The sequence below is a fragment of the Alternaria arbusti genome (assembly GCF_024043155.1).
Source record: "Alternaria arbusti strain BMP 1465 chromosome Unknown scaffold_5, whole genome shotgun sequence".
Taxonomy (NCBI): domain Eukaryota; kingdom Fungi; phylum Ascomycota; class Dothideomycetes; order Pleosporales; family Pleosporaceae; genus Alternaria; species Alternaria arbusti.
In genome coordinates, this window is record NW_026249945.1 from 1,852,793 (window position 1) to 1,880,318 (window position 27,526).

At 54.2% G+C, this 27,526-nt stretch overlaps 11 protein-coding genes across 11 annotated transcripts; 6 read left to right on the forward strand and 5 right to left on the reverse strand.

The window, feature by feature from the left end:
• Nucleotides 1–530: 530 nt before the first annotated feature.
• J4E86_005141 (uncharacterized protein) lies at nt 531–1,419 on the reverse strand (the record flags this gene model as incomplete). The annotated part of the gene is made up of 3 exons (XM_051445677.1): nt 531–861; nt 958–1,087; nt 1,143–1,419. The coding sequence occupies 3 exons, from the start codon at nt 1,417–1,419 to the stop codon at nt 531–533; spliced, it is 738 nt and encodes a 245-aa protein (XP_051303774.1).
• A 1,621-nt stretch (nt 1,420–3,040) lies between these two features.
• On the forward strand, nt 3,041–3,874 carry J4E86_005142 (uncharacterized protein; the record flags this gene model as incomplete). Its single annotated transcript, XM_051445678.1, has 1 exon — nt 3,041–3,874. One exon carries the CDS (start codon nt 3,041–3,043, stop codon nt 3,872–3,874), a length of 834 nt encoding a protein of 277 aa, XP_051303775.1.
• A 34-nt stretch (nt 3,875–3,908) lies between these two features.
• J4E86_005143 (uncharacterized protein) lies at nt 3,909–4,697 on the reverse strand (the record flags this gene model as incomplete). Its single annotated transcript, XM_051445679.1, has 1 exon — nt 3,909–4,697. One exon carries the CDS (start codon nt 4,695–4,697, stop codon nt 3,909–3,911), a length of 789 nt encoding a protein of 262 aa, XP_051303776.1.
• Nucleotides 4,698–5,185: 488 nt separating this feature from the next.
• On the forward strand, nt 5,186–5,815 carry J4E86_005144 (uncharacterized protein; the record flags this gene model as incomplete). Its single annotated transcript, XM_051445680.1, has 3 exons — nt 5,186–5,327; nt 5,390–5,547; nt 5,624–5,815. The coding sequence occupies 3 exons, from the start codon at nt 5,186–5,188 to the stop codon at nt 5,813–5,815; spliced, it is 492 nt and encodes a 163-aa protein (XP_051303777.1).
• Nucleotides 5,816–6,091: 276 nt separating this feature from the next.
• On the reverse strand, nt 6,092–6,934 carry J4E86_005145 (uncharacterized protein; the record flags this gene model as incomplete). The annotated part of the gene is made up of 1 exon (XM_051445681.1): nt 6,092–6,934. The coding sequence occupies one exon, from the start codon at nt 6,932–6,934 to the stop codon at nt 6,092–6,094; it is 843 nt and encodes a 280-aa protein (XP_051303778.1).
• A 369-nt stretch (nt 6,935–7,303) lies between these two features.
• On the reverse strand, nt 7,304–10,834 carry J4E86_005146 (uncharacterized protein; the record flags this gene model as incomplete). Its single annotated transcript, XM_051445682.1, has 2 exons — nt 7,304–10,655; nt 10,710–10,834. 2 exons carry the CDS (start codon nt 10,832–10,834, stop codon nt 7,304–7,306), a joined length of 3,477 nt encoding a protein of 1,158 aa, XP_051303779.1.
• An 839-nt stretch (nt 10,835–11,673) lies between these two features.
• On the forward strand, nt 11,674–13,998 carry J4E86_005147 (uncharacterized protein; the record flags this gene model as incomplete). Its single annotated transcript, XM_051445683.1, has 1 exon — nt 11,674–13,998. The coding sequence occupies one exon, from the start codon at nt 11,674–11,676 to the stop codon at nt 13,996–13,998; it is 2,325 nt and encodes a 774-aa protein (XP_051303780.1).
• Nucleotides 13,999–14,911: 913 nt separating this feature from the next.
• Nucleotides 14,912–15,936, forward strand: J4E86_005148 (uncharacterized protein; the record flags this gene model as incomplete). Its single annotated transcript, XM_051445684.1, has 2 exons — nt 14,912–15,815; nt 15,872–15,936. 2 exons carry the CDS (start codon nt 14,912–14,914, stop codon nt 15,934–15,936), a joined length of 969 nt encoding a protein of 322 aa, XP_051303781.1.
• A 1,593-nt stretch (nt 15,937–17,529) lies between these two features.
• On the reverse strand, nt 17,530–18,780 carry J4E86_005149 (uncharacterized protein; the record flags this gene model as incomplete). Its single annotated transcript, XM_051445685.1, has 2 exons — nt 17,530–17,543; nt 17,577–18,780. 2 exons carry the CDS (start codon nt 18,778–18,780, stop codon nt 17,530–17,532), a joined length of 1,218 nt encoding a protein of 405 aa, XP_051303782.1.
• Nucleotides 18,781–19,961: 1,181 nt separating this feature from the next.
• On the forward strand, nt 19,962–21,800 carry J4E86_005150 (uncharacterized protein; the record flags this gene model as incomplete). The annotated part of the gene is made up of 2 exons (XM_051445686.1): nt 19,962–19,980; nt 20,245–21,800. 2 exons carry the CDS (start codon nt 19,962–19,964, stop codon nt 21,798–21,800), a joined length of 1,575 nt encoding a protein of 524 aa, XP_051303783.1.
• Nucleotides 21,801–24,113: 2,313 nt separating this feature from the next.
• J4E86_005151 (uncharacterized protein) lies at nt 24,114–25,674 on the forward strand (the record flags this gene model as incomplete). The annotated part of the gene is made up of 3 exons (XM_051445687.1): nt 24,114–24,464; nt 24,514–24,868; nt 24,920–25,674. 3 exons carry the CDS (start codon nt 24,114–24,116, stop codon nt 25,672–25,674), a joined length of 1,461 nt encoding a protein of 486 aa, XP_051303784.1.
• Nucleotides 25,675–27,526: the final 1,852 nt, after the last annotated feature.

Sequence of the window (27,526 nt, forward strand, 5' to 3'; positions counted from 1 at the left end):
TGGGTACTACCGGCAAAGGGTGAGATTGCACGTATGCAACGGTGTTACGTCGGATTGTGAATGCAGAGCAGGGCAATAAGACGCGATCAAGTACTATATGTAGTAATCTTGATGCAAGGCAGTCCCTGACTACCTTACGTCTCCTGTGTACAGCTACGAAATTCAATGCAACCTGGTATTAGTCACGTTTGCTGTAGATCTGGTATTTCGACTAACCGCGTACTTGTGTGGGCAGTATGCAACGGTATTCAGTAGACGCTTCAAGCATATCCTCTTTTACGTGCACTTGCAACACAACCACGAAAAAGCTGTCTCTCAAGAGGACCAAACTGCATAAAGATACCAATACAATTGATCATATCCTCATCGCTGCTGTGATAGCTATATACAATCTCAAAGTGAACATGAATATATACATAATCCCGGGGTCACATCTCCCAGCACCACGTCTCTTCGGCTAGACTCAAGACGCATCAACCACCCGCCGATACCTCTGTAACGAATACGAGGTTTTGGCCATCGACAACCACCTAACAGCTCGGCAGCTTCTCCAACTTCCCCTGCGCACCCGTGCAAGCACTCGTCGAGCTGACCTTGCTGCTACTCCCATTCCCCTTGTTAACACCCTTGTACTCCTGGCACACCTTCTTCGTCGTTCCGCACGATCCACTGATGGAGGCTGTGTCACCGAAGTTGGAGTTGATGCCGATGAGATCGGAGGTAAGCCCAAAGGCGCGAACGTTCTCGACGATGACTTTACGGGGCGACTTTTTGCTGTTGTCGGTGCAGTCGCCGCAGGAGCGGTAGAGCTTTCCTGCGTTGACGATGGTGTAGTTTTTGATGGTTACCGTGCCGGCGCCACTGAGGGGGGTGGGTGTGTTAGTACGTGTCTGGGGGTTGTGTTTGGGAGTTTGTGGGTGGGGAAGGGGGAGGGAGAGGGGAGATTGGAGGACGTACTTGTGCTGAATAACTTTGTCGCTGGCTTGAGCGGCGCCTCCGCCTTGGATGAGGGCATTTCCGCTACCAAGAATGGAGATGGCGTCTTCGCAGACGTCGCGGAACCAGACGTTTGTTAGGGTGCAGGAGCCTACATATATATCAATACCACTCTTGCAGGGTCGCGAGATGAATGTAAAACATACCCAAGCAGTGCACGCCCTCGAGCGCATTCGCACCAATGATGACGTTGGAGATGGACGCGCCGTTCTGGAGGATGAAGACAGCGCTGTCGCTGCCAGTGTCCTCATCTGAGTTGCAAGGCCGACCGCGGTCGAACTCCTTGTTACCGAAGTTGACGCTGCCGGTGATGGTGCTGGGCTGGGGGAGTGAGACGATGCTGCCGGAGCGAGTGGGGATGTTAAGGGTCTGCGCAGCTGCCATGCTGGCGACGAGGGAGAGGAGTGCGACTTGGGACAACATGATGGCAAGATGATAGTGCGTAAGTTGGAGAATGGACTGGAAGAGCTGCTGAGTCTTGTGGAACTTTGTAGATGGGCTGAATACTCAGAGAAGAGATGAGTGAGCTGCTGGTCTACCACTCGGAATCCCCAGTGCCTTTATATACATCCTCGATACCCACCTCTCCACGATACCTGCATCGCCAACCAGATCTAGACACCGATGTAGCCCTCTACGGACGTCGTGAAATTGCTACGGGGTGGATGAGACCCTGGATTGTGGATCTCGTCCGGCAAGCCAAGACACTGTAGTATTTGTGGAGAATGGTGGAGAATTGTCTTCCGCCATGGTAAGTCAAGCTTGGCTAGGGGCTGAGGTTGCTGTTACCCTTACCGGTGGTTAGAATGGTCATGCCCACCACCACAACCTCACTATTTCGATCTACACTGCATAACAGCAATACGCCCTGGACATTTCGTGATTCGCGGGATTTCTCGTTGACATGTTTTTCCGTACGCCATGAGTCGAGAATGTGCAGTTGTGTGATGTCGAACAGTATCTATGACACAGGTGACGGTGTTTTGGCGTTGCTGTATATTGGGGAAGACCTGGGGTACATTAGTGCAGCGCCGTATGTCGGTAGAGAATTTTCCGGGGTGTTTGGAAGGATTCCTGGGCGGAGGGTTGGTGATGACTTGGCGTTTCAGTTGGGAGATGGGCTATGGTTCTTGTGAAATATCATCTCTGGAGTCGATCTCTGGGTGAGTGGTATGCGATCAGATTTCTTACGAAATGTTCCGTTCCGTTTTGAGAACAGATCGCCTCGGCGAAGATGTGTTGTTGGCTGGTCGTGCTTTCACGTCGTAAAGGAGTCAACGCAGTCACCGCTCACGCATCTTCGTTCGCTGGACTCAAGATTCTGTCAAAGAGTACAAGGTCTAGGCTTACATATGGGTACCTCTGGATCCACACTTCCGGTCTTGCATACCTCTATGGTCCGTTTCCGCGACTCCCGCGAGGAACCACGATCAAGTTGCTCACCGATGATTGGCAGTCGTCCATCGGTGAACGGCTCCTATCAGCGGAAGCACCCATCCACCCGCACTAGAACATCTCATATGGGGCGGCTGGCAGTAAGTACCCGATCCGACGGCGTTTGAGGATGGACATCATGGCCGACGATGCCCAGGTGTGCTGTTCCATGGGCACAATCCATATCGTAAACTTTCCGCTCCGTACTTCCACCAACCGGCGCCATTGGAAGGACAGATCCATATTGCATAAGCCTGGATAGGCAATGCAAGTGCGGAACGTTTCCTATGATGTGTTTCAAGATCGAATGCGGTAAACACGTGGAGATCATGACGCCTGGACAATGTGAGTGCCGCGATACTTTCTACACTGGTGAATGACGTGCTATGAGCGTCTTGTCGTTTTAGATAGATTAGTGCCATGACGAGAAGTGAATTTGATCAATAATCACCAAAATCATCGATGTTTGAGAGAAACAGCACGCAGATGTCCATTCGGACTAGCAGATGAGTGGAGTGGGCCGAAGTCTTGGCAGCGGAGGCTTACCGAAAAGTCTCGAGCAATTCAACATCTCTACACAACCAACGCGCCACACTACCCACCGCCCAAAATGTCGTCCATGCGAAATGCCGTTCAGCGGCGCAACCACAAGGAGCGCGCGCAACCCGAAGAGCGCGCAAAATGGGGTCTCCTCGAGAAGCGCAAAGACTACAAGCTGCGCGCGCACGACCACAAGCAGAAGCAGGCCAAACTCAAGATCCTGAAGCAGAAGGCTCAGGACCGCAATCCCGATGAGTTCTCCTTCAAGATGATGTCGTCCAAGGTGGACAAGACAGGGAAGCGAGTGGCGGACCGGGGCAACAAGGCGCTCAGCATGGAGGTGGTCAAGCTGTTGAAGACACAGGACGCGGGATACATTCGCACTATGCTGCAGCAGACGCGCAAAGAGAGGGAGGAGGTAGAGCAGCGGCTGATAATGGAGGAGCAGGGCGAGGTGCGTGCTGTGAGGGATGCGGCGAGGACAAAGCAGGGCAAGCACAGAGTCTTCGTGGACAACGAAGAGGAACAAGAGGAGTTTGAACCAGACACTTGGTTTGGGCGCGGCGAAGAAATTCCTGCGCGCAAGGAGTCGCCTACCTTTGGAGACCTACAAGACGAGCTATCGGAAGACGACGACGAAACGCCTATCCAGCGACCGAACACATTATCGAAGAAGCAGATAGAGGCACAAGAGCAAGCACGGAGAGAAGCTCGAAAGTTCCGCAAGGAAAGAGAGCGAGCACAAGAGCGCCACGTAACAAGACTACGCGCACTCAAGAAGCGGGAGAGCGAACTCATGGCCGCCGAAGAAGAACTCGAACTCCAGCGCGCAAAGATGAACAACACCGTCGGAGGAGTCAACAAGAACGGCGTCAAGTTCAAGATCAGGGAGCGCAAGCGCTGAGCCCTCATTAAACCATATACCCAAATAAATACAACTACAGCCTCGCCGGCATCCTCATCGCGCCATCCAGCCTCAAAACCGTGCCATTCAACATCTCATTCCCCACACACTCGACCACCAACCTCGCAAACTCCTCCGGCAGCCCCGCCCTTTTGGGAAACTCCATACTGTTCTCCAGACTCTTCTTCACCTTGTCGCTCATCATGCGCGTCATCGCGCTATCAAACATACTCGGCGCAATCGTCACAGCACGAATACCATACTTTGACAGATCGCGTGCAAGCGGCAGTGTAAGACTCGCAACCGCCCCTTTCGACGCCGCATACGCAACCTGACCCATCTGTCCATCAAACGCCGCACTCGACGCAATCATGATAATCACACCGCGCGTCCCATCAGGACTCGAAGGCGTAGTCGTAGTCATATGCGGCACCACCTGCCTGACCAAATCCAACGTCCCCCTCAAATTTATATTGAGCACGAAATCAATACTCTCAATGCTCAACGGCTCGTTCTTCTTGTCGATGATTAAGCCTGGCATTCCTACTCCTGCTCCTGCTACCACGCCTCCAATGTCTTTTCCTGTTTCTTTCACCCACGCGACTGTGCCGCGGACTGCGGTTGCGATGGCGTCGGTGTCTGTGACATCGGTTTCGAAGAACTTTGCGCGGGAGCCGAGTTCGGACACGATTTTGGAGCCGTTGGAGGCGTTGAGGTCGAGCAGCGAGACGTATGCGCCAGAGGCGTGGAGGGCGCGTGCGGTTGCGAGACCGAGGCCTGAGACGCCGCCGCTTATGAGGAAGGTGCGGTCTGCGATCTTCATTGTGGGGGAGGGTGGGGATGTGGATGGATCGGTAGTTAGACGAATATAATGCTGCAACTCGGAATTTCTAGCTGTGCTCGTGTCTACGTGATGTAAAGCAGAAGCGTAACTGAAAGCGCGTGAAACCCAAACCACGAACGCCGTTCCACAAGCTCACATGCCTCGGCTCACCCAGATCGGCCAAACCAAGCCCACAACCTCCGACGTACCCGCTCCGTATCCTCACCTCTGAACTGCGTGGACATGCCCCACTCCGAATAACATCAATCTTGCCAATCCAATCCAGTCTCGAACCTCAACACCGCCGGGAGTCCGCAAAGACGCCCACCAACCCACCACATCGCGCACCTCGTCCAGTTTAGGACCGTCACTCGCTACAACCCCTCCGTCCATCTCGTACACGCACACAATCGCAATCACACTACCTCGTTCCACCACAGACATACCTCCTAGGCCATTGGGCAGGATAGTCCCCCCAATAGCCCACGATGGCCAACACCGAAGACCGCATGATAATCGGGACGAACCGCACACCCACAAATCCCACACCGTTATCCGCGCCCCAAGAACAACAAGTCAAAGACCTGTACTACAAAAACGTGCGGGCGAAATGCGCAAAGGAGATTGAGAGTACGTTTTTATACATTTATACCTAGCAACCTGTAGCGTAGCTAATCCGTATCCTTCAATAGCATTCGCCCAATGCGCCCTCGGCCGCACCTTCACAATGATATACGCGTGTCGCCAACCACGACTGGCGATGAATAGTTGCATGTTACAGTATCAGAATCAGGATGAGTTGGATAAGGCGAGGTTGGAGTGGTTTGCGTTGGCGGAGGAGAGGAGGCAGGTATGTTATATCAAGTCTCATACACTTTTAACTCTCGCACTGTATCTGTGGGAGGCTTCACTGACATCTGTGATAGGCAAGGATAGACCACCAAAGAAAGCTGGAAGATGCGCGGGAAAAACACAAAGAATGGTGGAATCTAGATGAGAGTGGGAGGACGCTGGGGAAGAGGGCGGAAACGGTTAATGAGGAGGGACTGAGGAGGAAAGAGGAGAATAGGGTTGATGATAGGGGCGTTACTAGGGGTGGAGTTTATGGGTCGAGATGAGGGGGGTGGGTGTTGTGTACGGAGGGTGTACGGAGGGTGGAGGATGGAGCGGATGTATATTGTATTATAACGTGTAAATACTCGCCGCCATGTTGTTTCAAAAGGATGCGCGGCTCATGCGCGGGAACGAAAGCTTTTTATCCAGCTCTCTGGTATACCTCGCAGTCCAGTCCAGTCCAGTCCATAACGCCGTAACAAATGCTCAAGTCCCGCCAAACGCCGTCCCAGTCACACCTTTGTGCTGCAGCAGCAGCTTGCTCAAGTCAAGCCTCCAGCTCAAGCGTTATTCTCCTGGTTAATCCCCATAGCCTCCTCAAACTCATCGTCATCGACCTCCTCATCTTCCTCCATACCCCCCATATCCGTATCCTTCGCCTCCGTCTCCGCCGCCGGCGCCCCATTCACCGTGCCCACAGGCCCTCCCGCAAACCCAGCCCCCTCCCCATCAACCTCCATATCCTCATCCTGCCCCTCATCCTCAACACTCTCCTCCCACGCCCCCTTAACCCCCCACCCCACACCCGTAAAGCAATACCTCTCCGGCGGCAACCTAATCCCAAACTCGCGCTCAACCCTCGGCAACGCAATCCTATTCCTCTCCTGCGCCACCTCACTCATAAACTCTTTACCCAGAGACGTATTAAACGCGCCCGCGGCTCTTGCTCCCACAGCTGTCCTAAGCGCATTCAGACTCACGGCGTCTTCACCGCTGCCATCGGCATTCGCGCCGCGTTTCTTGCTGCCGGAGGTGGTGGGAAGCGGTGGTTCGTAGGATATGGCGTCGGAGAGGATGGACGAGGTGTAGCGGTAGGCGAAGTCGAGGAGTTGGAGGGGGACGCGCTCGGTGTAGGCGTGTACGCCCATGTTGGCGAGGATGAGGTGGATGAGGCGGGCGTCGCGGGGGCGTTTGCTGGTTCCTGGGTCGGAGAGGGATGTTGGTGGGAAGGCGGGGTTCATCGGTGCGGTACTGGGTACGCCGTTGGACTGTTGCGATGGTTGCGCAGTTGGCTGTGAGGGTTGCGGTTGGGATTGGGTGGGTGGGCTGAGTGTGGGTGCATTAGCGGTCGCAGGCGGCGTTGAGATGCCATTCTGCATGGGTTCTGCGGCGGGTGACGCCATGGTGGGTGGTGTGGTGGGTGCGCGTGATGTTGGTAGGTGAGTGAGGTCGAGGCGCGTTGGTGAAGTTGCGACAGACGACGCGAAGGCTTGGCACCTGCATGCGGCTCAAGTGGAATCTGGGGAAAAGTTGCACTAGCGAACCGCAAGTGAAGGAGAATTAGTTGTTATTACGAAGATACAACAAAGCAACTTATGTTTAGATACTCACTCATGATACAGCAATCGTGAGCCTTGCACAGCGCCTAGCTTCTATCATGCACTAGACAAAACGAACACAGCACGAGAACCACGCGTGCTATAACACAATGATCAGAGAACCATACATTTGCTAATTACTACAACATGCAGAACGCAAAGCTACAACCTCCCTCACGCAACCCCCAACCCCACCACATCATCCTCATCCCCCGTCGCCTCACTAGCAACACTCTCATGCAAACTCGGCGTCTTATCCTTCTCCTTCCTCCCAATCTTCTTGGTAATACTCCCCCAAACACCACCAGTAGTCCCACTCTTCGGCGTGCCAATCTGAGGACTATTCCCCACACTCTCTGTACTCTTGCCCAGACCAAAGAACCCGCTCGTTGAACCCTCCTCGTCATGCTCATCAGGTGTACTGGGTACATCGGATTTGGCGGACTTGGAGAAGAGCGCGTTCTTCTTGCCAAACGTGAGGAACTGGTTGGTACTACCCTTGCGAGTGAGTTTCTGCATGAAGGATTCTTTGCCGATGGAACCCGCGGCGTCGGAGGCAGTGTGGGATATACTCCGCTCGAGAGATTCGCGGGGGGAGGCTTCTGAGGCGTCAGCCGTAGAGATGATAGAAGGAGTGTCTCGCGACATGCGGGAATCATGAGGAGAAGTTGTGTCTCTGGCGTCGCCGGCTTCCGAAGGCGTGGCGTGCTTATCTTTGCGGGCAGCCTTTTCCGCCTTGTCGGCCTTGACCTTCTTTTCCTTTTCTTCCTTCTTCTCTGCCTTTTCGGCTCGGCGGGCTTCTTTCTCGGCGGCGCGCTTGGCTTTTTCTTCTTCGTTCTTCTTGCCGAGTTGGAACATGGTGAAGCTGGCTGCTGCGGGGTTGAGCTGCTTTGGTGGCGTGGGTGGGATGGGTGGGAGTGATGAGGTCGACGGCTGGGCTGGCATGTGGGACGCAGATGACTGCGGTCGAGTGCCAATCGGCGCTTGAGTGGGTGAGCGTGTGTTTGAAGGAAAGTCCAGTACATCATCGTGGATGTCGTCGTTGATTAGGTTCGCGCTCGACGTGTGTTGCATCGAGGGTCGACGAGACCCTAGCCGTGACCATGAAGTGGTGTTGGTGTTGTTGACGCTCCAGTCGACTCCAAGAGGACTAGCCCGAGCACCAAAGGCATCCACATTCCAGCCGAAGCGCGTCTGGCTTTCAGTCGATGGACGTGGCAAAGCCATGCCTTCTCCTGAGTTTGTAGAGCCCTGACGCGGAGACTCCGGCCTCTGCATGCCTAGAATATTACGTAGCCATGGGTCTTCACCTCCCTTAGCGCTGCTGAACATGTTGAACGGTCGTTTGCGTGTAGCCACATGCTTTGGACTACTAAGCGACTCAATCGGCTGAGTCTTGGTGCGTATGAATGTGTCGTACCATGCGCCTTCAGAATGGCTACCGCGACGGCGAGTGTTACCCAGACCGTCAATGCCATGGTCCTGGCGGGGTAGTGACTGACTTTGTGACGGTTTCAGGGAGCCCAACGCTGGACCCTCATCGGAGAACGTCTTGCCCCGTGCTCGGTTCAGTCCAAAGAGCCCACCAAAACGACTGGCTTGGGGGTTGATCTGGAAGGAACTGGATGTTGAGTGAATGGAGCGCCTGTCGTTGTCCATGTTATTGTCGTTGCTGGGATAAAAGTTGAGTTCGCCAGCACTGTCCCGAGGACTTGCTAGAGCACTGGGCGAGCCGCTTTGTGGAGAAGCTGGTGAACTCGAGTTTTGCGTGTGGTTCATGGTTCCAGGGGCTCCAAGACCAGGTAGGACGTTTCTCATATTAGGTGAAGGATCCAGCGACGGTGCTTGGGGTGGACCTGGGTCGTCGTCTTCGTCTTCCGTCAAGCCTAGATCATCCCCAAATAATCCCGCTGGAAGCAATGCACCGGCTGTCGGACTCATTGGCGCACCGCCAGTCAAGCTCTCAAAGTCGGCCTGCGAGAAAGATGTGCTGTAGTTCCGAGGAGGAGGCAATGCCATGCCGTTGACTGGGTTGAAATAAGGCGTGGCGGTAGCGAACGAAGGTGATGAAGTCGTCGGGATGCTGTTGAACGGGGCTGATGAAGTATGCACGAAGCCACCAGTTGCTTGAGCCAGAAGCCCTTCGCGCATGCTTAGCGGTCGCGCACGCTGGCTGTTCCTCCTGACGGGCCCCATTTCTGGTACTGGCGGTCCTGAGAAGAGTTGCGGCTGGCTCAGGCGACGCTGCTGCATGTAGGTCAATCTGCCCGTGGCATCCTGATGCGCCCTCTCCGCCTCGGCGTATAGCGCCCAAGCCTGAGCATATTGCTGTTGCAGAAGACCCAGCGTCATCTTCCAGCGGTTGTCCTCTTCCTTCTCCGCATTGTCGGGGCCGTCCGTCGCCTCAGTGCCTTCTTGGCCTTCCTCCAGCTTCTGCCTCTCCTCTTCCAGAGCCTTGATGTGGATGCCCTTCTCGCGGATGGCGTCTTCCAGAACCTTGTTCGCCTGCGTCTCGTCGGCGTACTTGTCTTTGAGGTCCTGGACGCGCTTCTCGGAGGCTGCCTGGTACTCGGTCTGCTCCTTCTTGATCTTCTCAGCAGTGTCGCGGAGTTCGCCCGCCTCCCTGGTCCACTTGGCAACATCGTCCTTCAGCTTCTTGCGCTCGGCTTCCTTTTGACGCAGCACCCGTTCCTGCTGAGCGCGTCTGGTCTGGGCTGCAGCATTCTGACGCTCAAGACTCGCCACCTCCTTGCGCAGGTCGCGACTGGCGTCTTCCTTTTCTTTCAATGCCGCCTTCTTCTCGTCGCGCTTGTCCACCAAGATGGCCTTCTGCGTGACAAACTCCTGGTCTTCGTCCTGGATCTGGCGCTCCATGTCGTCCAACTCGCGTCTGAGGCCGTCCAACTTCTCGGTCAACTGCCGGATCGAGTCTGGGCCTTCTGCCTCTTGCGCTGCCCTCCCTTGGTCCTGCATCTGCGATGCTGGCGAGATCTTCCGTCCGATGTCTGGGCGGCGCATGCGGGAGGTGCTGTTGCTGTGTTCGCGGGTCATGGGCGGGGCAGCGACGGAGGTGACGACATCGGCGAGGGTCTTGTTGGGGCGGATGACGGGCGTGGGGGTGTAGTCATTGTCGTCGCTGGCGAGGGGCGCGTCTTTGGGTGGGGAGGGACCGTAGAAGTCATCGGAGTCCGCGGGCAGGGTGCGCAGGCGGATGGGTACGCTCGGGGCCTGGAAGCTGGACGAGTTGAGGGTGACGATGCGGATGGTGTAGTGGCGGTCGGGCTGCAGGTTCTCGATGGTGATGGACGACTCCTGCGGGGAGATGTCGCCAATGTCGATGCCGTTGATGCGGATCACGTATTTGAGGACCGAGGCGCGCTGGTCGGGCGGCTTCCAGTGCAGCAGCACGCCGTCGGCCTTAATGCCAGCGAGGGAGACGAGGGGCGCGACGGGGACTTCGAGGCCGAGCACCTGCACCAGCTTCTCGACGGGCTGCGTGAGGACCTGGTAGGCGCGGAAGGCGACCCTGCATGCGCGGTGAGTAAGTGCGCGTGTATTTCTTCTTGGATACAATTCCTACCAGAAGAGCGCCGAGACGATGCACGCCGTGCGCAGCCAGCCCGACGACGAGAACAGCAGGGCCTCCATGTCGTAGCGGGCGACATCGGGCGGCCAGTACAGCGACTGTGAGGGTTCCGAGAACATGGCGACAGCTGTCAGGCGTCTCCCACCTGGTGGTCGTGGTGGGTGAAGTTTGCGCGGTGCCTGGCGGCGTCATGTGCAGCCACAACCGCCGCAAATGGCCGAAGCTACAGGCCATTTCGACGTCTTGGCTGCTCCACACCTGCACCTCCTCCGCATTCATCTTCCAGAGTTACTAGAAGCAGCTAGCGGGGCAGGGTGGCTGTCGAAAAGTCGAGTTAGGCAGTGTTGAGGATATCATCGCGATACCTTCCATTGACTATGATGTCCGATAGCAGAGTCATGAGAGGTGACATCCCCATAATCTACATGAAGTGGTTGAGCCTGTGGCTGGCCCAACATACAATCAGCCCGAATGGTTCTCCAATGTGCGTGCTCCGTTCCAGCATGTGAAGATAGCATCTCGATTCTGCACCTTAGCCCATGCAGTATGCACGACATCCCTCGCAACATATACCATTCTGGATGTACCATTCTGGAAATTCTTGCCGCGCACTCCGGCTCAGCGCATCGCTGGTGTCACTTGATCTCGGCCTGACGTCCTCGGGCCCGTGATGCGCCCGCGAGCTCGGTGACCGCATAGCTCACCACTGCCTAGGCACGTCAGCGCAAAAGTACTTCCACTCCTGACATCCCTTCTTTGACCCTCAACGCTCGGCCGGTCGCTCCTCCCTCGGTGAAAGCAGCCCTCTGACATGTGAAGAAAGAATGCAAACACGCTCTGACACATTTCCATCCGCCCGCCCTGTGTAAAACACTTCTGACGTACATCCCCGACGCTCGCTACGAACCATACAAACGAGATCATCTGCGCAAGAGGCGCGAGCCCATAGACAGCAACCATGAACTACGTGCGATCCATCACGGGCAGCGTGTCCAAGGGCTGGAACTCGATCAACCCCGCCACCCTCAGCGGCGCCATTGACACCATCGTCGTAGAGCACGAGGACGGCAGCCTGGCATGCTCGCCCTTCCACGTCCGCTTCGGCAAGTACCAGATACTGCGCCCCTCGGACAAGAAGGTCGAGTTCCGCGTCAATGGCGAGCTGCAGGACTACTCGATGAAGCTGGGCGAGGGCGGCGAGGCCTTCTTCGTCTTCGAGACGACGCGCTCCATCCCCGCCGAGATGCAGACGTCGCCCATCGCATCGCCCGCCGCCAGTCCCGAGCAGAAGCCCGTAGAGCTGCCCTCGGAGCGCGCCTTCGACGAGCCCGAGCCTTTCGACCTGGACGGTAGCGCTACAAGGAGACGAGGGCGCATGTCCATGTCGGTGCCTGCCTCGGACTATGCCGGCGCCGACTTTGGACGGCCCAAGTCGGGGGACTGGTCGGGCTTCCACATGCAGAGGGCAAGCACGGATGAGACGGTGCCTTCTGTAAAGGACGGCTTTGCCAAGACATTCGACGGCGAGGAATCACAGGACAAGGGCCCCGAGAGAGGGCCGCTGCAGATCAGCAAGGAGGATGCGACTGCCTGGAACAGGTCGACGCGCTCAGCGAGTCCGCCGCCTGTGTCCTCCGCTGAAGCCCTTGCCCGCGCGATCAAGCTGTCCAAGAAGCTCTTTACCTCGAACATCCCGAACAAGGTCACCGAGACTGGCGACCTCGAACTAGACATGACTGGGTACAAGAGCAGCGAAGAGGATGCGTTGCGCGCCGAGGTCATAGCCAGGCGCATTCTGTCGGATGAGCTCGCGGGTGACTACGACATCGGCGCCCTCATAGGCGCTGACGAGAACGGCAACCTCTGGATCTACAGCAGTGAGGAGGCCAAGGCAGCGGCTATGGCCAAGACGACAATGAATGTACTGAACGAGTCCGCTCTCCAATCGACTGATGCGCTGTCAGACCCCGGCTACCAGAGCGACAGTGGACGCAGCGACGACACTGCCCAATTTCCCCTACGCAGAGACTCAGACAGTGCTCTAGGCTCCTCCGCGCCACACTCGCCCGAAGCCAGAAAATCCGAGCACAAGACATACGCAAAAACACTACGCCTCACGAGCGAGCAACTCCGAGCGCTCAACCTAAAGCCCGGCGCAAACACCATGAGCTTCACCGTGAACCGCTCCAAATGCGAAGCCTACATGTTCTACTGGAAGCACGACGTACCCATCGTCATCTCCGACATCGACGGCACAATCACCAAGTCCGACGCTGTCGGCCACGTGCTCAACATGATCGGCCGCGACTGGACACACCAAGGAGTCGCCAAACTCTACACCGACATTGTCAACAACGGCTACAACATCTTCTACCTAACCAGCCGCTCCGTCGGCCAAGCAGACACCACACGCGCGTACCTCAACGGCGTAGTCCAAGACAACTACCGCCTCCCCAAAGGCCCCGTAATCATGAGCCCAGACCGCACCATCGCGGCCCTCCGCCGCGAAATCTACCTCCGCAAACCCGAAGTCTTCAAAATGGCTTGTCTGAGAGATATCATGCAGCTCTTCGATAAGCCCGCGCACCAAACCCCTTTTTACGCTGGTTTCGGTAACCGCTTCACAGACGCGCTTTCCTACCGCAGTGTCAACATCCCTTCCACCCGCATCTTCACCATCAACTCCAACGCCGAAGTCAGTCTTGATGTTTTGTCGCTCAACAGCTATAAAACGGGTTACGCAAGCATGCGCGAGATTGTTGATCACTTTTTCCCGCCGGTGGGGCTGCTTGTTCCGGCGGGTGGGGAGGCGTATACGGATTTTAATTATTGGCGCGATCAGCCGCTTGATATTCAGGATTTTACGGATAGCGAAGACGAAGACGACGACGATGATGATGAGAGGACTGAGGCGGCTAGTATAAGGAGTGAAGATGAGGGGTCAGAGCTTGGCGAAGATCTAGAAGCAAGCTACATGTCGAGGGAGAGTTTGGATGTGGATGCGGATGAGGCGGGGTTGGAGGATAGTATTGTGGAGAGTGTTGAAGGGGGTGATTATATGGACGGCGGGGAGTATGCAGAGAGGAGGTATGGGGATGATGATGATGGAGAGGAGGAGTATGCAGATGATGAAGATGGTGAGGGTGATAGGACGATGGTTCAAGACGTTGTTCCCTCGATTGAGGGTGGGGGCGATACGGGTGTGGATACGAATGTTGAGCGTATGAGGGCGCTGGATGTGAAGGAGAGGAGTCCGACGCCGAGGGCTACGCCGCGGAGGTAGGAGTGTTGCTGGTTTGGGTTTTTGTTGTTTCGCATAGCATGGCATGGGGCGGCGTTGGGTGTTTGTAGTGCGTAAAGGGTAAGGCACGCTGGTGTTTGTAGAATCTTCTTGTTTATGTATTGTAATTCGTTAGATCGTTTATAGAGGGGGCTTCAACATGCCTTTTCTGCTAACTTTTAAGACTGCATATTCCTCGTGTTGCTTTCTGTGGTTTTTATCGTTGGTTTTTTTCACACCGGAGATACCGTCTCTCAAGGTGAAGCCAACTCTTTAGGTGAGCCTTATCTTCCAGTACCCGCTCTCGATCCTAGTTGATCTCGTTTACATGGTGTTGGTATTGTTTGCTCCTTCTCAATCGGGTCAGTCGTCGTCACTTCCTTCTCGACGTCACCACGTGTTTGCGCAAATTTGATGCCGCGCTCCAACGTCACGCCAGACCCTTAAGCACTTACCCAAAAGTCTTGGCTACTATATCATGCCTGCAAGTATCACACCTGATATAGCGGCACGCATCTGCCGTTACTTGCCAAGCGATGCCCTAGTAGGAGCAACTAGATACCACACGTCAATTGCCAATTGTCTGGCATCGATCACTTCGCGCTTTCCCAAGGTTGGTTTCAAGCCTCACATCTGGGCACTCTATCCTTGACAGCCTTTCTTTCACCCCACCCATACGAACCACCAACACCAGAGTAATAAAGTGCTGGTACTTTAATTTTTCTTATGTATATGTCATCACATCAGAGGTCGGAATGTGACGAGGTTTTAATAAAGGGTGATCTCCTTCCATTGCCTACATACCTACGTGCCTGCCTCGGAAAACAGACAACCAAGAGGCTCTTTACGGTGGCTACAACTCCACTTTAGGACATCTTTGAACTCGATACATCGGAAAGCAACACCTACCTTCGCAATGATGCACCCTACCCTCTCCCTCACCTACGCTCTAGCACTAGCAACAAGTGCCTTCGCCTCATCACCCCACCTATCCACCCGCCAACAACCCTTCAAAACAACACCCATAACCGACTTCTCTGAACCCTGGGCCTTCGCCTTCCTCCCCGACACCCGCATCCTCGTCACAGAGCGAAAAGGCAACCTCCTCCTCGTCGACCCAACCACCAAAACCAAAGGCAGCATCACCGGCGTCCCCGCCGTCGCGTACGCCGGTCAAGGCGGCCTCCACGACATCGCTCTGCACCCCAACTACTCCAACAACAGCATCGTGTACATAAGCTACGCGGAAAATGGGTCTGGGGGCGCAGGCTGCGCGGTCGCGCGCACCAAGCTGAGTCTAAGTGGGAGCGGCGGTGCGCTATCCGGTCTCGAAGTCATCTGGCGGCACTCCCAGCGCGCTACAGGCGGCCTTCAGTTTGCCTGTCGTTTGAAATTCGGTCCTGAAGACGGCGCGTTGTACATCTCCTCAGGCGAGATAAACCAAATGCATCCAGCCCAGTCCATGACGTCCAATCTAGGCAAGGTAATTCGGCTCTACGACAACGGGACTGCTTTTGCTGGAAACCCTTTCGCGTCTCAAGGCGCCATCCAATCCCAATTCTACTCCCTCGGCCACCGTAACCCCCTAGGTATCGATTTCGATGCGCAGGGTCGTTTGTGGGAAGTCGAAATGGGCCCGTTTGGAGGCGACGAACTCAATCTCATTCAACCGGGTAAGAACTATGGGTGGCCGCTTGTGTGCGAGGGACGGCACTACAATGGCACGTTGATACCGAAGCACAGTACGAGGCCGGAGTTTGCGGCGCCCAAGGCGAATTGGGTTCCTGTTATCTCGCCTGCTGGTCTTATCATTTACAAAGGTGATCTTTTTGCTGGATGGAAGGGTAATGCGATTATCACCGGGCTTAGTGCTCAGGGATTGGTCAGGGTGGGGATTACGGGGGATACGGCGGCGGAGGCGCAGAGGATTGGGATGGGTAAGCGGATGAGGGGGATTCGGGAGGATAAGGAGGGCGCGATTTGGGTGATTGAGGATGGGGCTGGGGGGAGGTTGTTGAAACTTACGCCGAATTGAGGGGGATGGACAGGGTAGGTACATCAGTATGGGGTCTTGAAGAAAACACAACGAGCTTGAAGCCATCAGAATTCTTGTTCCTCGAGTCGAGGCTATCCATGAGACACCAGCACTACAGCCGAGCTTCATCTGTGACATGACAGCGATGACCGCTCTTCCATCTCCCTTTCCATTCGTATGTCTGTAAACCAGAAGATCCACACCACGAAACCACTGCACCCATATCTACCTCGCCTCCTACCGACCCACCCACCCATCTACTGAGTCCAACCACACTCCTTCTTGCAAAGCTTCCCATCAACATGGACGCCCTGGCAGATGATCTCGCACTGAGAAGTATGTTTGCAGCTCTGTTTTAAGCATCAGTACACTTTCCTTTTGTTACACCTTTCACCTTCCACTTCCATAAATCAAACCCAAACTTACATTAGCGCAACCAACATAAGCCTCACTGCAGCGCTTGCAGAACATAGTAGCCACATTATGAACGTCCTGCTCTCCTTCGTCAACCTCGGCTCTGGGGTAAAGCCGGGAGAGAGGGTGTAGGAACGAAGGTGGACTTGCGTTGTCGGATGAGGAAGCGGTGTCGTGGGGGATGACGCTGCCGAGGACGGTGGTGAAGAGAATGGCCACGAAGGCGAGGATGAGGGTGGGGGACTTCATGTTGTTTGGAGGTTGGGGTTTTGTGGTTGTCTAGAGTTTAAGGAAACAGAGTCGTTGTATATTTGGTAGGAAGTAGTGAGGAAGTGTGAGTTTATGGGAGTTGTTGGGGTGGAGTTATACAAGACTTCGAAGGAAGGAACCGAGTACGTTGGATAAAGTCTGAGCGCGGTGGCGAAAATCTGGACCTAGGGACCCCGTTTGCAAGGTGAGTGCGAGTGAGTGCAGCCTGATTTATTGTGTAAGTGGTCCGGGCTACGTAGTTGACAAAGACTATTACACGTCTTGGCGCAAACACATGGGGGCGGGAGTGAGAAAGTGACGGTTACGAGGCCGGGTAGGTAGGAAGTAACGGCTTGCGAACACGTATAACATGTAGTCTAAATCAATCAGATTCGAGAGCAAGCACAAGGAAATGATGTCCACCTGGACTGTAAACTTCACGCACCTGAGAACTGGGTCAATTGACCTAGTAGGTAAGAAGTGACGGCTTGAAATATCAACACTACCACCAGGGTCATGTTGTGGGAATCACTCAGGTCTGAGAGCGAGTACTGGAAGAGCATGCTCACTCAGGGAGGGATTTGGGAGACCTCCGCCTCCACCCCTCCTCCTTCCCTCCGCCTCCCACCCTCTGACGATAGAGCGCGGCACATGTTGTGACTGCCCGTTTTGGCGCGGCCTACACGTGCTAGATTAGATTATTAATTGTCCGTTAACCGATATTGAACCTGCGTCACAACGCAGCTTTGGTTTTCTCCGAAGAACACTAATCCCACGTTGCGTGGATGGATTCACACACTGCTCCAGCTTTTCTTTGCAGCGGTACTTCGTCATTCTCATTCATCTCGGTCTGGCCGTAGATATAATGTCCCCTCTCACCTACCCTCCATCTCCATATCCTCCTCCTCAATCGTAGGCAAAACCTGATACATCCTCTTCCCCTTGCCCATCCTCTTCAAGCACCGATCCGTATGCAACAAATGCCCCCTCTTCTGCCTCACAAAGCCCGCAAAACACGCCGCGCTCGACGCAATCGCGCCCGCTGAAATATATATCGGTATGAAGAAGTCCTGCGGCTTATACCAGATCATCGTCGTCGCAAAAGACAGCAGTTCGAACAGATTCTGCAACGACATTTCGATGGCGGAGAAGGAGCCACGGGAGGCAGGTGGTGCGTCTTCCTGAACAAGATATTGAACGCTGAGATCGAAGCCCCAGAGACCAAGGCGGGAGAGGCATACGCCGATTACGAGGGCGCCGCCCGCTAGCATTGGCGCTGTGGTTGTGGGGAAAATGTGGAATAGGCCGATTGCCAGGGCGATGGCGAGGAGCTGTTCGTTGATGAACCAGAGACCTGCTCGTACGGCGCCGATTTTGTTCATGAGCCACGGCGCTGCGATAGTGGCGGATAATTCGAGGATAACGGATACGAGGCGCATGACAGAGACGTGCGTGCTGGTAAAGCCGAGGGTGAGGAGGTAGGTCGTCATTTGCGAGGCGAAGGAGAGGACGGTGAGGTAGAGGAGGGAGAGGGAGAAGGAGGCCAGGAAGGCGGGGTTGGTGATGTATTCGCGGTACGGCGCGAGATGTGCGGTTATGGTTTTGGTGATGGTAGAGCGGAGCGTAGTGGTATTTGGTACGGTATCCTGGTTAGGTGACGAGGCTCGCTGTTGCAGTTCCGTAGCAATGTCCGTTTCAGACGCTTGTTTCGTCACGACGCCCTTTCCAACACTTAATTCCGGTATCGCGGCATAGACGTTCGCGATGGCGAAATATTCCACCAACACGCTTATCGCGTTCTGTGCGAAGACGGCCCAGATGGCGAGTTTGGTGGAGTAGCCGTCTACCAGTCCGATGCCCACGGGCGCGATGAGTTTGCAGATGAGATCTATTCTGCGCATGGCGCTGTTCAGCTTTTGACGGTCGACAGCCAGACTCTCGGATACGACGACGATCCAGTCGCGCTCCACAGATACGGTGTTGGCGACGAAGGCGAGTTTCTCGGTGCATGCCAGCACCATGCTGATGACGAAGAGTCCGTAGGTCACGATGCCAACATCCCTCTCTTCTCCACCCAAGCCCAACATCGCCACCAAAACCGCACAACTCCCCGCTACACTAACTCTTTGCCACACGATACTCTGGCGCACAACCCATAATCTATCTCTCCGGTCAACTAGCCCTCCGATCCATGATCCGAGGATGGCAGCAGCGAGTGACCGGAAAAGCGCATAGCACGATGCGAAGAACAGCGTTCCCGGGAAGATTTTCGCCAGGAAGATGACAGCGCCGAATTCAAAGGTGCGCGCATTCCATGTTGACAGAATGTGAGAAGTGTACAGTTTGACGAGGAGGGGGCGGGGTGATCGTCGCGTGGGCGAAGGTGTTGATCGGGCGGGGTAGACTGGTTGGATTGGTGAGGCCAGAGGAGATGACGATGAGCTTCTCGAGCTCGTTGTTGAGCGCGACATTATCGAAGGCCGCCCAGGTTTGTAATGTGTGAAGAAGCAAAAAGGCGAATCGCCTTAAGTCGAAGAAGAGGCTACATATTGTGTCGCAAGGTTTGGGTGGAAAATACCGTGATGGTCATGAGACGGGTGCCCGATGCTGTGGGAAACGGACGTCTGGGCCTTCCGAGTCGCCTCATGGATTGCGTTTGCACGTGTGGACCCTGTCGATCTTGGGGAGGTGTTAGGCTGCGTTGGGTTAGCGTCGCGAGATTTGGCAGGTTCGACAGCAAGATGAGCAAGTTTTGATGGAAGGTATATATGTCGGGCTGTCGAGATGGGCTCGTTGGTTTGACGGACAGTGGGGGGTCTCTGCCATGGTGTCGAATGTATCAGTAATCTCGAACATCGCAGTCGTTCGGCAGTTGGTGAACGTGTACTGTATTTGCTTGGATACCCACGTAGGTATTTTACAATTGAAGCTCTTTGAAATGTAAGCAAGGCTTATCCCAGATGGCCTAGGGACAAGGTATGATGAGAATGCTTGAAGTGGTATCTGAGGTATCTAAGGTACCATTGCTTGTGGTTATAGGTGAACTCGAGTAATGACTACCACCATCTGCCTGAATCCGCTGGAATGCAGAGGGAGGCTAGATCGCTGACGAGTATCATATTATGGTATCTCGATATTCCCCAATGATGGCGGTGAGCATCAGACTGCTGTGACAATGTCGATGTTGCGAACGTGTCTTAGCGCGAACCCTGGATCTTGGAATGACGCGCTTCCGAAGCCCTTCGCGTCTTGTATCAAACTCCCCACCATGGAGCTCACCATGCCCTGTTGATAGCACTCGATCTGATCGCAGATACACGGCATTGCGTCTGGTCTCCACTTCCCATGAGGATGTTCGGCTATACGGCAAGGCGTGAGACGCTTGGCCAAGACGTGCTCGTGCATCGACCTACATGACGCGTACCTAGGTTTTCGACTTAGTTACACGCTCATCGGCTCCCTTTGCGACGAGACGAATGAGACGCTCTCTACAGCGTGCCAGAAGGGGTAAGCTATCTCATATGACCCCAGACTCTATCTAATACTAACAGCCTCAGGATGGCTTGTCCTACCCCTCGGCAGACACCCCGCTCGCTTCCAACCTACGCCCGCCTTCTTACAGTCTCAGCACAGTCCTCAGTCAGCAAAATCACGAAACAACGGCCCGCACAATGGGGACAACCAAGAGCGAAGCAAGTTTGCACGGAGCGTGCTCGAAGGAAGCACGGTAGCTCTGATATCGCTCTTCGGCCTAGGCCTTGGCGGCTATGCCTATAGTCTATTCTACAAGAGGACGGTCGCGAAGAAGATTGAGAATGCCTTTGCCACGGGATACAGCTCGCAGGAGCGCGTTGCGTTGGGTCGCATCTCATACGGCACCGAGCCAGACAAGATACAAGAGATTGTAGAAAGAGAATACTGGGTCCCGCGAGCGGAGCAGGAAGACATTGACAATGTGGTCAGCGGTAGGGCTAGGGGAAGATACTACCTCGTCATAGGCGAACGAGGTACTGGCAAGCGTGCGCTACTCCTAGAGGCCATGCGGAAGGTCAACGGTGACGGCATTGCTATGCTAGAAGCGCATAATGACCTCGAGGTCTTTCGGACAAGGCTTGGCAAGGCTATCGACTACGAATTCCACGAAGACTACATTGGAGGCCTGTTCAGTATTCGGGGTCCTAGGGACAGCTCGCCATTACTGGACATCGAGAGAGCGCTCAATCAGATGGAAAAGGTGGCCTTGTCGCTGCGGAAGCGTCGCGGCAAGCCCCTTCTCATGATCATCAACAACATTCATTTGTTCAAAGACGATGAAGCAGGCAAACATCTATTGGAGATCTTGCAGCAGCGCGCCGAAATTTGGGCTGGCAACGAGCTTGTCACAACCGTCTTTACCTCCGATGAATTCTGGACTCTGGAACGCCTGACACCACACGCGACCAACATGCACGTCATCAGCGTCAGAGACGTCCGAAAGAACGTAGTAACCACCGCACTCAAACAATACCGCGCTCGCTACCATAACGAAGACGTACCCCAAAGCATCCTCGACGAAGTCTTCGCCAAAGTCGGCGGCCGACTAATCTTCCTAAACCAAGTCGCCAAATCCCACGACATGCTAGAAACATGCAAGCAGATCAACCGAAGAGAGAAAATGTGGTTCCTAAACAACTGCTGGATCCTCGGCGACTCCATGGACGACGATGTGGAAGAACAGCAGAAATACTGCGCCGCTGCCATTGTCCTAGCACGCGCGCTGGTCCTGCGCGAGAACGAGACACTTGATTCAGATCAGTTCACACTTCCCCAGATTCCGCTACACGAGGCCCGGCAGATCATCACGCGCGCCGACTTTGTCCACCCGTTCGACCACATCAACGTTATTCACATCGATGCGCATGGTATGGTAAGAGCGGATTCTGTGCCGATGCAGAATGCGTTTAGGGAAGTTGTCCAGCAGCCAGGCTTTGAGGAGCATTTGAAGGCGACGCTGAATAGGTTGGATGAGTTGGAGAGTTTGGCGAGGACGAGGGAGGTTGCGATGAGGGATCCGCCGGATAGGAGTGGGGGGATTGTGCCGGTGCAGACGTATTGCGCGAAACTTTGAGGGGGTGAAGAGGTGGGTTTGTAGGTATCGCGCATGTGCTGCATGTCGCAGCAGTCGAGATCCCATGACCCATGACACAAACATCGGCAGCTCACATATAAGTTCGCGACTGTCTCTCCACAGCGGATACACTTCCTAGCTTTCAACCTCAACAGCTTCCGTCGGTGCTCATGGCTCTTCTGGCTCTCCCTAACAACCGACTTAGTGTATTACTTATTAACTTTTGTGAGCTCCTCGACAATGAGAACTTCCAATCCCTGCGCCTCACCTGCCGACGCGTTTACCAACAGACCCATGCCGACGCAGCCATTCGCTACCATTACAAGCTCTTTGATCTCCAGATTGATCTCGATCACAAATCGCTCTGTATTCTTCTCCATCTTGTCAAGATCCCTGAATTCTTGAAAACAATAGAGTGTATACTGTTCTGGACGCCAGACGTGATCCCACTTCGACCCAGCACGCGGAGAGTGATCCGTGAAAAAGAAGAGCGAGACGCCTACATCGACTCGAGCGAAGCCGTTCATCTTCTAGCAGAATGTCTGCGATACCTGGCTGTCGTACCAATCCTAGACATGCTGCAACTCAGCTCTTCTACAGGCCATCATCTTTTGTTGGCGGCACTGGACCTAGTACAGTTTCCAAATCCTTGTGTAGAGGTGTGGATCGAGCCAGACATGCTGCTGAAACGAGGCTATGGAGAATTTGGACGTTCACCTTCCTCATTTGCGCGCTATCTGTCGTGGATTTCTCTTGATGAAACGACCCCATCGATTTCGTGCTGTAGACACACGACGCATTACGATTCTATGGTCGATCGTCTGGAACCAGATAGTGAAGACGAGGATGACGAAAAAGAAGAGGACGAAGAAGACGAGAATGAGGAAGCGATAGAGACTGAACAAAAACGCAGGATCAGGAAAACAATCGAGAACAAAAGAGCAATCGAGCAAGGCTTCCATGTAAGGGATTACCGACTTGATCAACCCCAGATCGCAAGCTTTTTCCACGGACTGAGTAGCGTTCCGCGCTTGTACCTCGACGGATGCGATGAATTTCCCCGACTTCGCTTTTGCAACGCCTGTAGCGATGTTTTCGTCTACAGTATCATGAAGGTGCCTTTTACTCATCTCACCGCACTCAGGATCCGTTCCATGTACATCAGCGGTGGTCGACTACAGCGTTTCATCAAACAGCAAGCTCACACGCTCAAAACCATTGAATTCAATAGTACGACGTTGACCGACGGGTCCTGGAAAACTCTTGCGCGAGTTCTCAAGAGCATCTCCGGTCTTGAAGAGCTGACGTTCAGGTTTGGCGTTTATCAGAAAGCAGAAGCAAGGCGTGTCATTCCCCGACCTAGCGCGTATGGGAATACGGTTGACACCGTGTCTTTCAAGACTCGTACGGATGTTCAGCGTTGCCTGAAAGCTTTTATCCAATTCTTCTCGACATCCAAATATGTACACGAGGGTCCGTATCAGGTACAAGACCGTAGGCATCGGCGGATTTTGCCGCAATATTACAAGGTGGATCTCTTCAAGTTGCCTTCTATATAATAGCCTGCATTAAAGTATCCTGGCCTTACGCAAGGTCTCGTGGATTCTGCTAGGAGTGTGGGAGGAGAGTAGCAGGTGTACATAAACAGCGTTTGAGGGGTTTGGGATATGTACCTAGGTACCTGTATCGCAGTCATCATGTATAAGCCCAATGGAAAGCTTCGTCTTTTAACCTGAGTATCAACATAGCCAAAGTCCTAAGATGGAGATCTTGATTGTTGGTGAGCAGATTGGCTGCGGGCGGCACGGTAAGTGAGCGTCCGGGCATGATGACGTCAGCAGCTTCCGCAAGCGAGCTGCGAGCTTCATCTTCAGCTACCCCGAAGCTGCTCTCCTCATCTCGAAATACCTCAACACCATCTCTTGGCCCATGTCTCCGAAGGCACAACAACCTACGGCAAGCCGGAAAGAATGCTCGATCGAGTAGATTGCCCGTGACATGTGCATGCGGCCGCCTCCCCTCATCATTGGCACCCAGCGCGAAGTCTTGGTTTTTCCGACATCCGAATTGACCAGACCAAATTGCGGTAGCGGGCCATCCCAAAACCTGGAGAAATATGACGATCGCTTCCGCGAATAGGTGCGGAGCCCCGCAAGATGATATCCAGGGCTTAGGTTCCTGAAAGCTCGGGTGAACACAATCCGGAGCCGCTTGGCTGGTAAACATCCATGCTTCTGCAACCGGCTATATGAGGTCTACAGCCATGTACCAAAAAACGTTCGTCACCCCAGTCCGCCATCGCATCACATCGCAATGGGTTTCAACACGCTTTCATGCCAGCTGTTGCTAGCTGCGGCGACTGCCTCTGCCAAATGGATCGTTCCTGGAGCGCGTTGGAGAGCTACTGATGACACTCTTGTGAATGCGCACGCTGGTGGTATTACTGTGGATCAAGAGACTGGCAAGTACTTCTGGTTCGGCGAGTACAAGACCGAGGGACAGGAAGAGGGTGGTGGTGTTAGCGTGTACAGCTCCGATGATCTCGCGACATGGGAGCCTCACGGTCTGGCCCTGGAGCCCATCGAGGGCCACCCCTACATCTCGCCCGAGGACATCATTCAACGGCCGAAGGTAGTATTCAGCGAAGGTACTGGTCAATACCATGTAAGCACCTCGCCCAAGCATTAATTGTAGCTTTGCTAAACATTGATAGATGTGGTGGCACGCCGACAACTCCACCTACGGAGAGCTTCTGCAAGGTCTTGCGGTCTCGGACAATATCACCGGCCCCTACAGCTTCGTCGATGCTACAGCGCCACTTGGCAACTGGTCACAAGACTTCGGTCTATTTGTAGACCAGAAAGACGGTCGAGCGTACTCGCTATACTCCAACGGCGACCGCAGGGAAGGACGTGACGTTTACCTCACTTCCTTCAACGAGAACATCACTGCTCTAGATGAAGTCGTTCATCGTTTCGACAAATACGACCTCGAAGCACCAACCATCGTGCAGACCGACAAAAGCTACTTCGCGTTGATGTCGCATAAGACGGGTTACCGCCCAAACAGTAAGCAGCTTCACTCACCGGATGTCTACATCATGTGCTGACCACTTCCAGACGTGGTTGCTTTCCGCGCCGACTCTCTTGCTGGTCCTTGGTCTCAGCCATTCATCATCGCACCGCTCAACACTCGCACATTCAACTCACAATCTGGATTGAACCTTCGGATCAATGGTACCAAGAAGACGACCTATCTGTACATGGGCGATCAATGGGACTCTATCAGTCTCTGGGAAAGTAGATACATCTGGCTACCGCTTGAGATTGATGAAGAGAAGAAGTCGGTTGAGCTCAAGTGGTACGACGTCTACGACCTCGACGTGAAGACCGGAGAAGTCACAGCCATCAACGGCACTACCTACTACGGCAAAGACGCCACCACCACCGGCGACGCCTACCACCAAGAAGCCACCTTCGGCAGCGACGGCGTCATCGTCACCGGCATCTACGGCAACGACAGCAAAGTCACCTTCTCCAACATCGAAGGCACCGGAAAGCCCCAGTGGGTCTCATTCTACTACCAGAACACCGACGACATGGGCTTCGGCGACCAGCCTGGCGGTTCACCCGATCGTATCAATGGCACTTGGCAGCTTCGCCGCATCTCGAGCGTTATTGTTAACAACAAGACGGAAGAGGTGGAGTCGCTGTACCAGAGAGATACGCACAAGGGTATTATCTTGAGCACGCCGCTTATGTTAAACTTGGAGGAGGGTAGTCATAACACTATTACTATTGGTGGGCTGGATAATGGGCAGGATGTAAAGGGCGCGGATATTGATCGTATTGTTGTGTACCCTCCGGAGGAGTAGTTTTCTTGAGAGACAGATACACTTAAAGAACGAAGAAGACCAGTGAAATCGCGCGCAATCTGTGTTGTGTTGGGCACTTTCATATGGATGCACGATACTGTAAGCGGGCTAGCGCTGTTTGCCCTCGCGCCTTCCACCTGCACTACCTAGGTACGCATTGCGTTGCTCTCTCACCTCGCCACATCTCTCAAACAACACTCACTCAGCTGTCTATATCAACGACAAACCCCGAGCTTTTTGCCATTCTACTCCATCATAGGCCTCTATCATCACCTCGCGATCTCCTCAAAGCGAGTGAAGGAAGCTTTCGCTCGCGCACCCGGGAGTCTACATCAATCGCCAACCCGAATCTTCGCACCTTTTCGGACCACCGTAGGCGCCAGATATCCACTAGCAGCTAGCCGCTTATATCAGCGACAACGCTCACCCGGGCAAGCTCCGCGCCTTTCAATATCACTGTAGGCTTCAACCGCATTCCCCCGGCCACCCACTCGCAGCTAGACGCCTACATCAGCGACAAAACTCAAGCTTCGCACCTTTGTGGACCAACGTAGGCTTCGACCGCATTCCTCTAGTCGACTCGGAATGTCTCTACTATCCCTACCCACGGAGATCATCAGCAAGACCTGTCGATACCTTGGCCTGGAGCGCGATGTAGATGGCTCCGTATACTACAATAACGATGACCTGCAGTCGCTCCGCCTCACCTGCCGAAACCTTCACGCCAAGACTACTTTCGACGCCGTGGTCAGGTACGGACTATTGCTAGAGGAGCTCGAGATATTCGTCGACTACAAGGGACTCTGCCAGCTATTGTACATAACTCAAATACCAGTTTTTCGCGACCGCATCAAGCGAGTGCTGTTCTATCATCCTAGGGTGACAAGCACGCCGGACGACTGCGATATTCTATGGGGATTGTCTCCGACCCGTGAAATGCGCCGCGAAGAGATTTCGACATACTTAGAAGTCCCTGAAGCAGTCGAACTGCTAGCAGCATGCTTCCGGAACTTGAAGCAAGCGACTTCTTTGGAGGAGATTCCAGTACGTGGTACGACCTTGCACCGTCTCATACATGCCGCTTCAGCGAGGAGCGGCTTTGCAAGGAAGAAGGCGGTCTTCACAGTACAGCCTGAAAACCTAAGTAACGCTGATCATCGTACTCTGATGATAAATCCTGCGGATTGCTCACCATACACCAAGGGTGTCGAGATCAGCACCCCGACCTTACATTACATGTTTCTACGTCCTGAGATCAAGCAGACAATACAGGACGCCAAAAGGTGGAACGAACATGGATATCATTTGAAGGGCTATCAGCCTGATCACACAAATCTGTCCCGACTTATCGCAAATCACAGTCAGATCGAAACCCTTCGTCTGGACGGGTGCGAGACCCATCCTCGCTTGAGATTCTGCGACGGCTGCCATGCAGTGTTTTCTAGGCACGTTGCTACTACACATTACTCCAACATCACCAGGCTGAGTCTCCACGCAATCTACATTAGCGGGGGTCAACTTCGACGTTTCATAAAGCAACACTCAGCCACGTTGAAGGAATTCGACTCCACATTCGTAACGCTAACGGACGGATCATGGCGCTCGATCGCCCAAGGCCTATACAAGCTCCCAAAGCTAGACATGCTACACTGGGCTCTTCTGTTCCAAAAGCATGCAGTACCTCGCGTTCAGAGTGACTCTCTGTTCGAGACAGAACTTAGACCATTCTGTCTCCATAGTTGTACTTGGGAGGGAGCCTCAAACGTTGAGTACTATCTACAGACCTTTGTGGATCACTTCTGCACGCGCAAGTACTACAAAAACGCCAGGGGAACTGGAAGTGGTATCACTG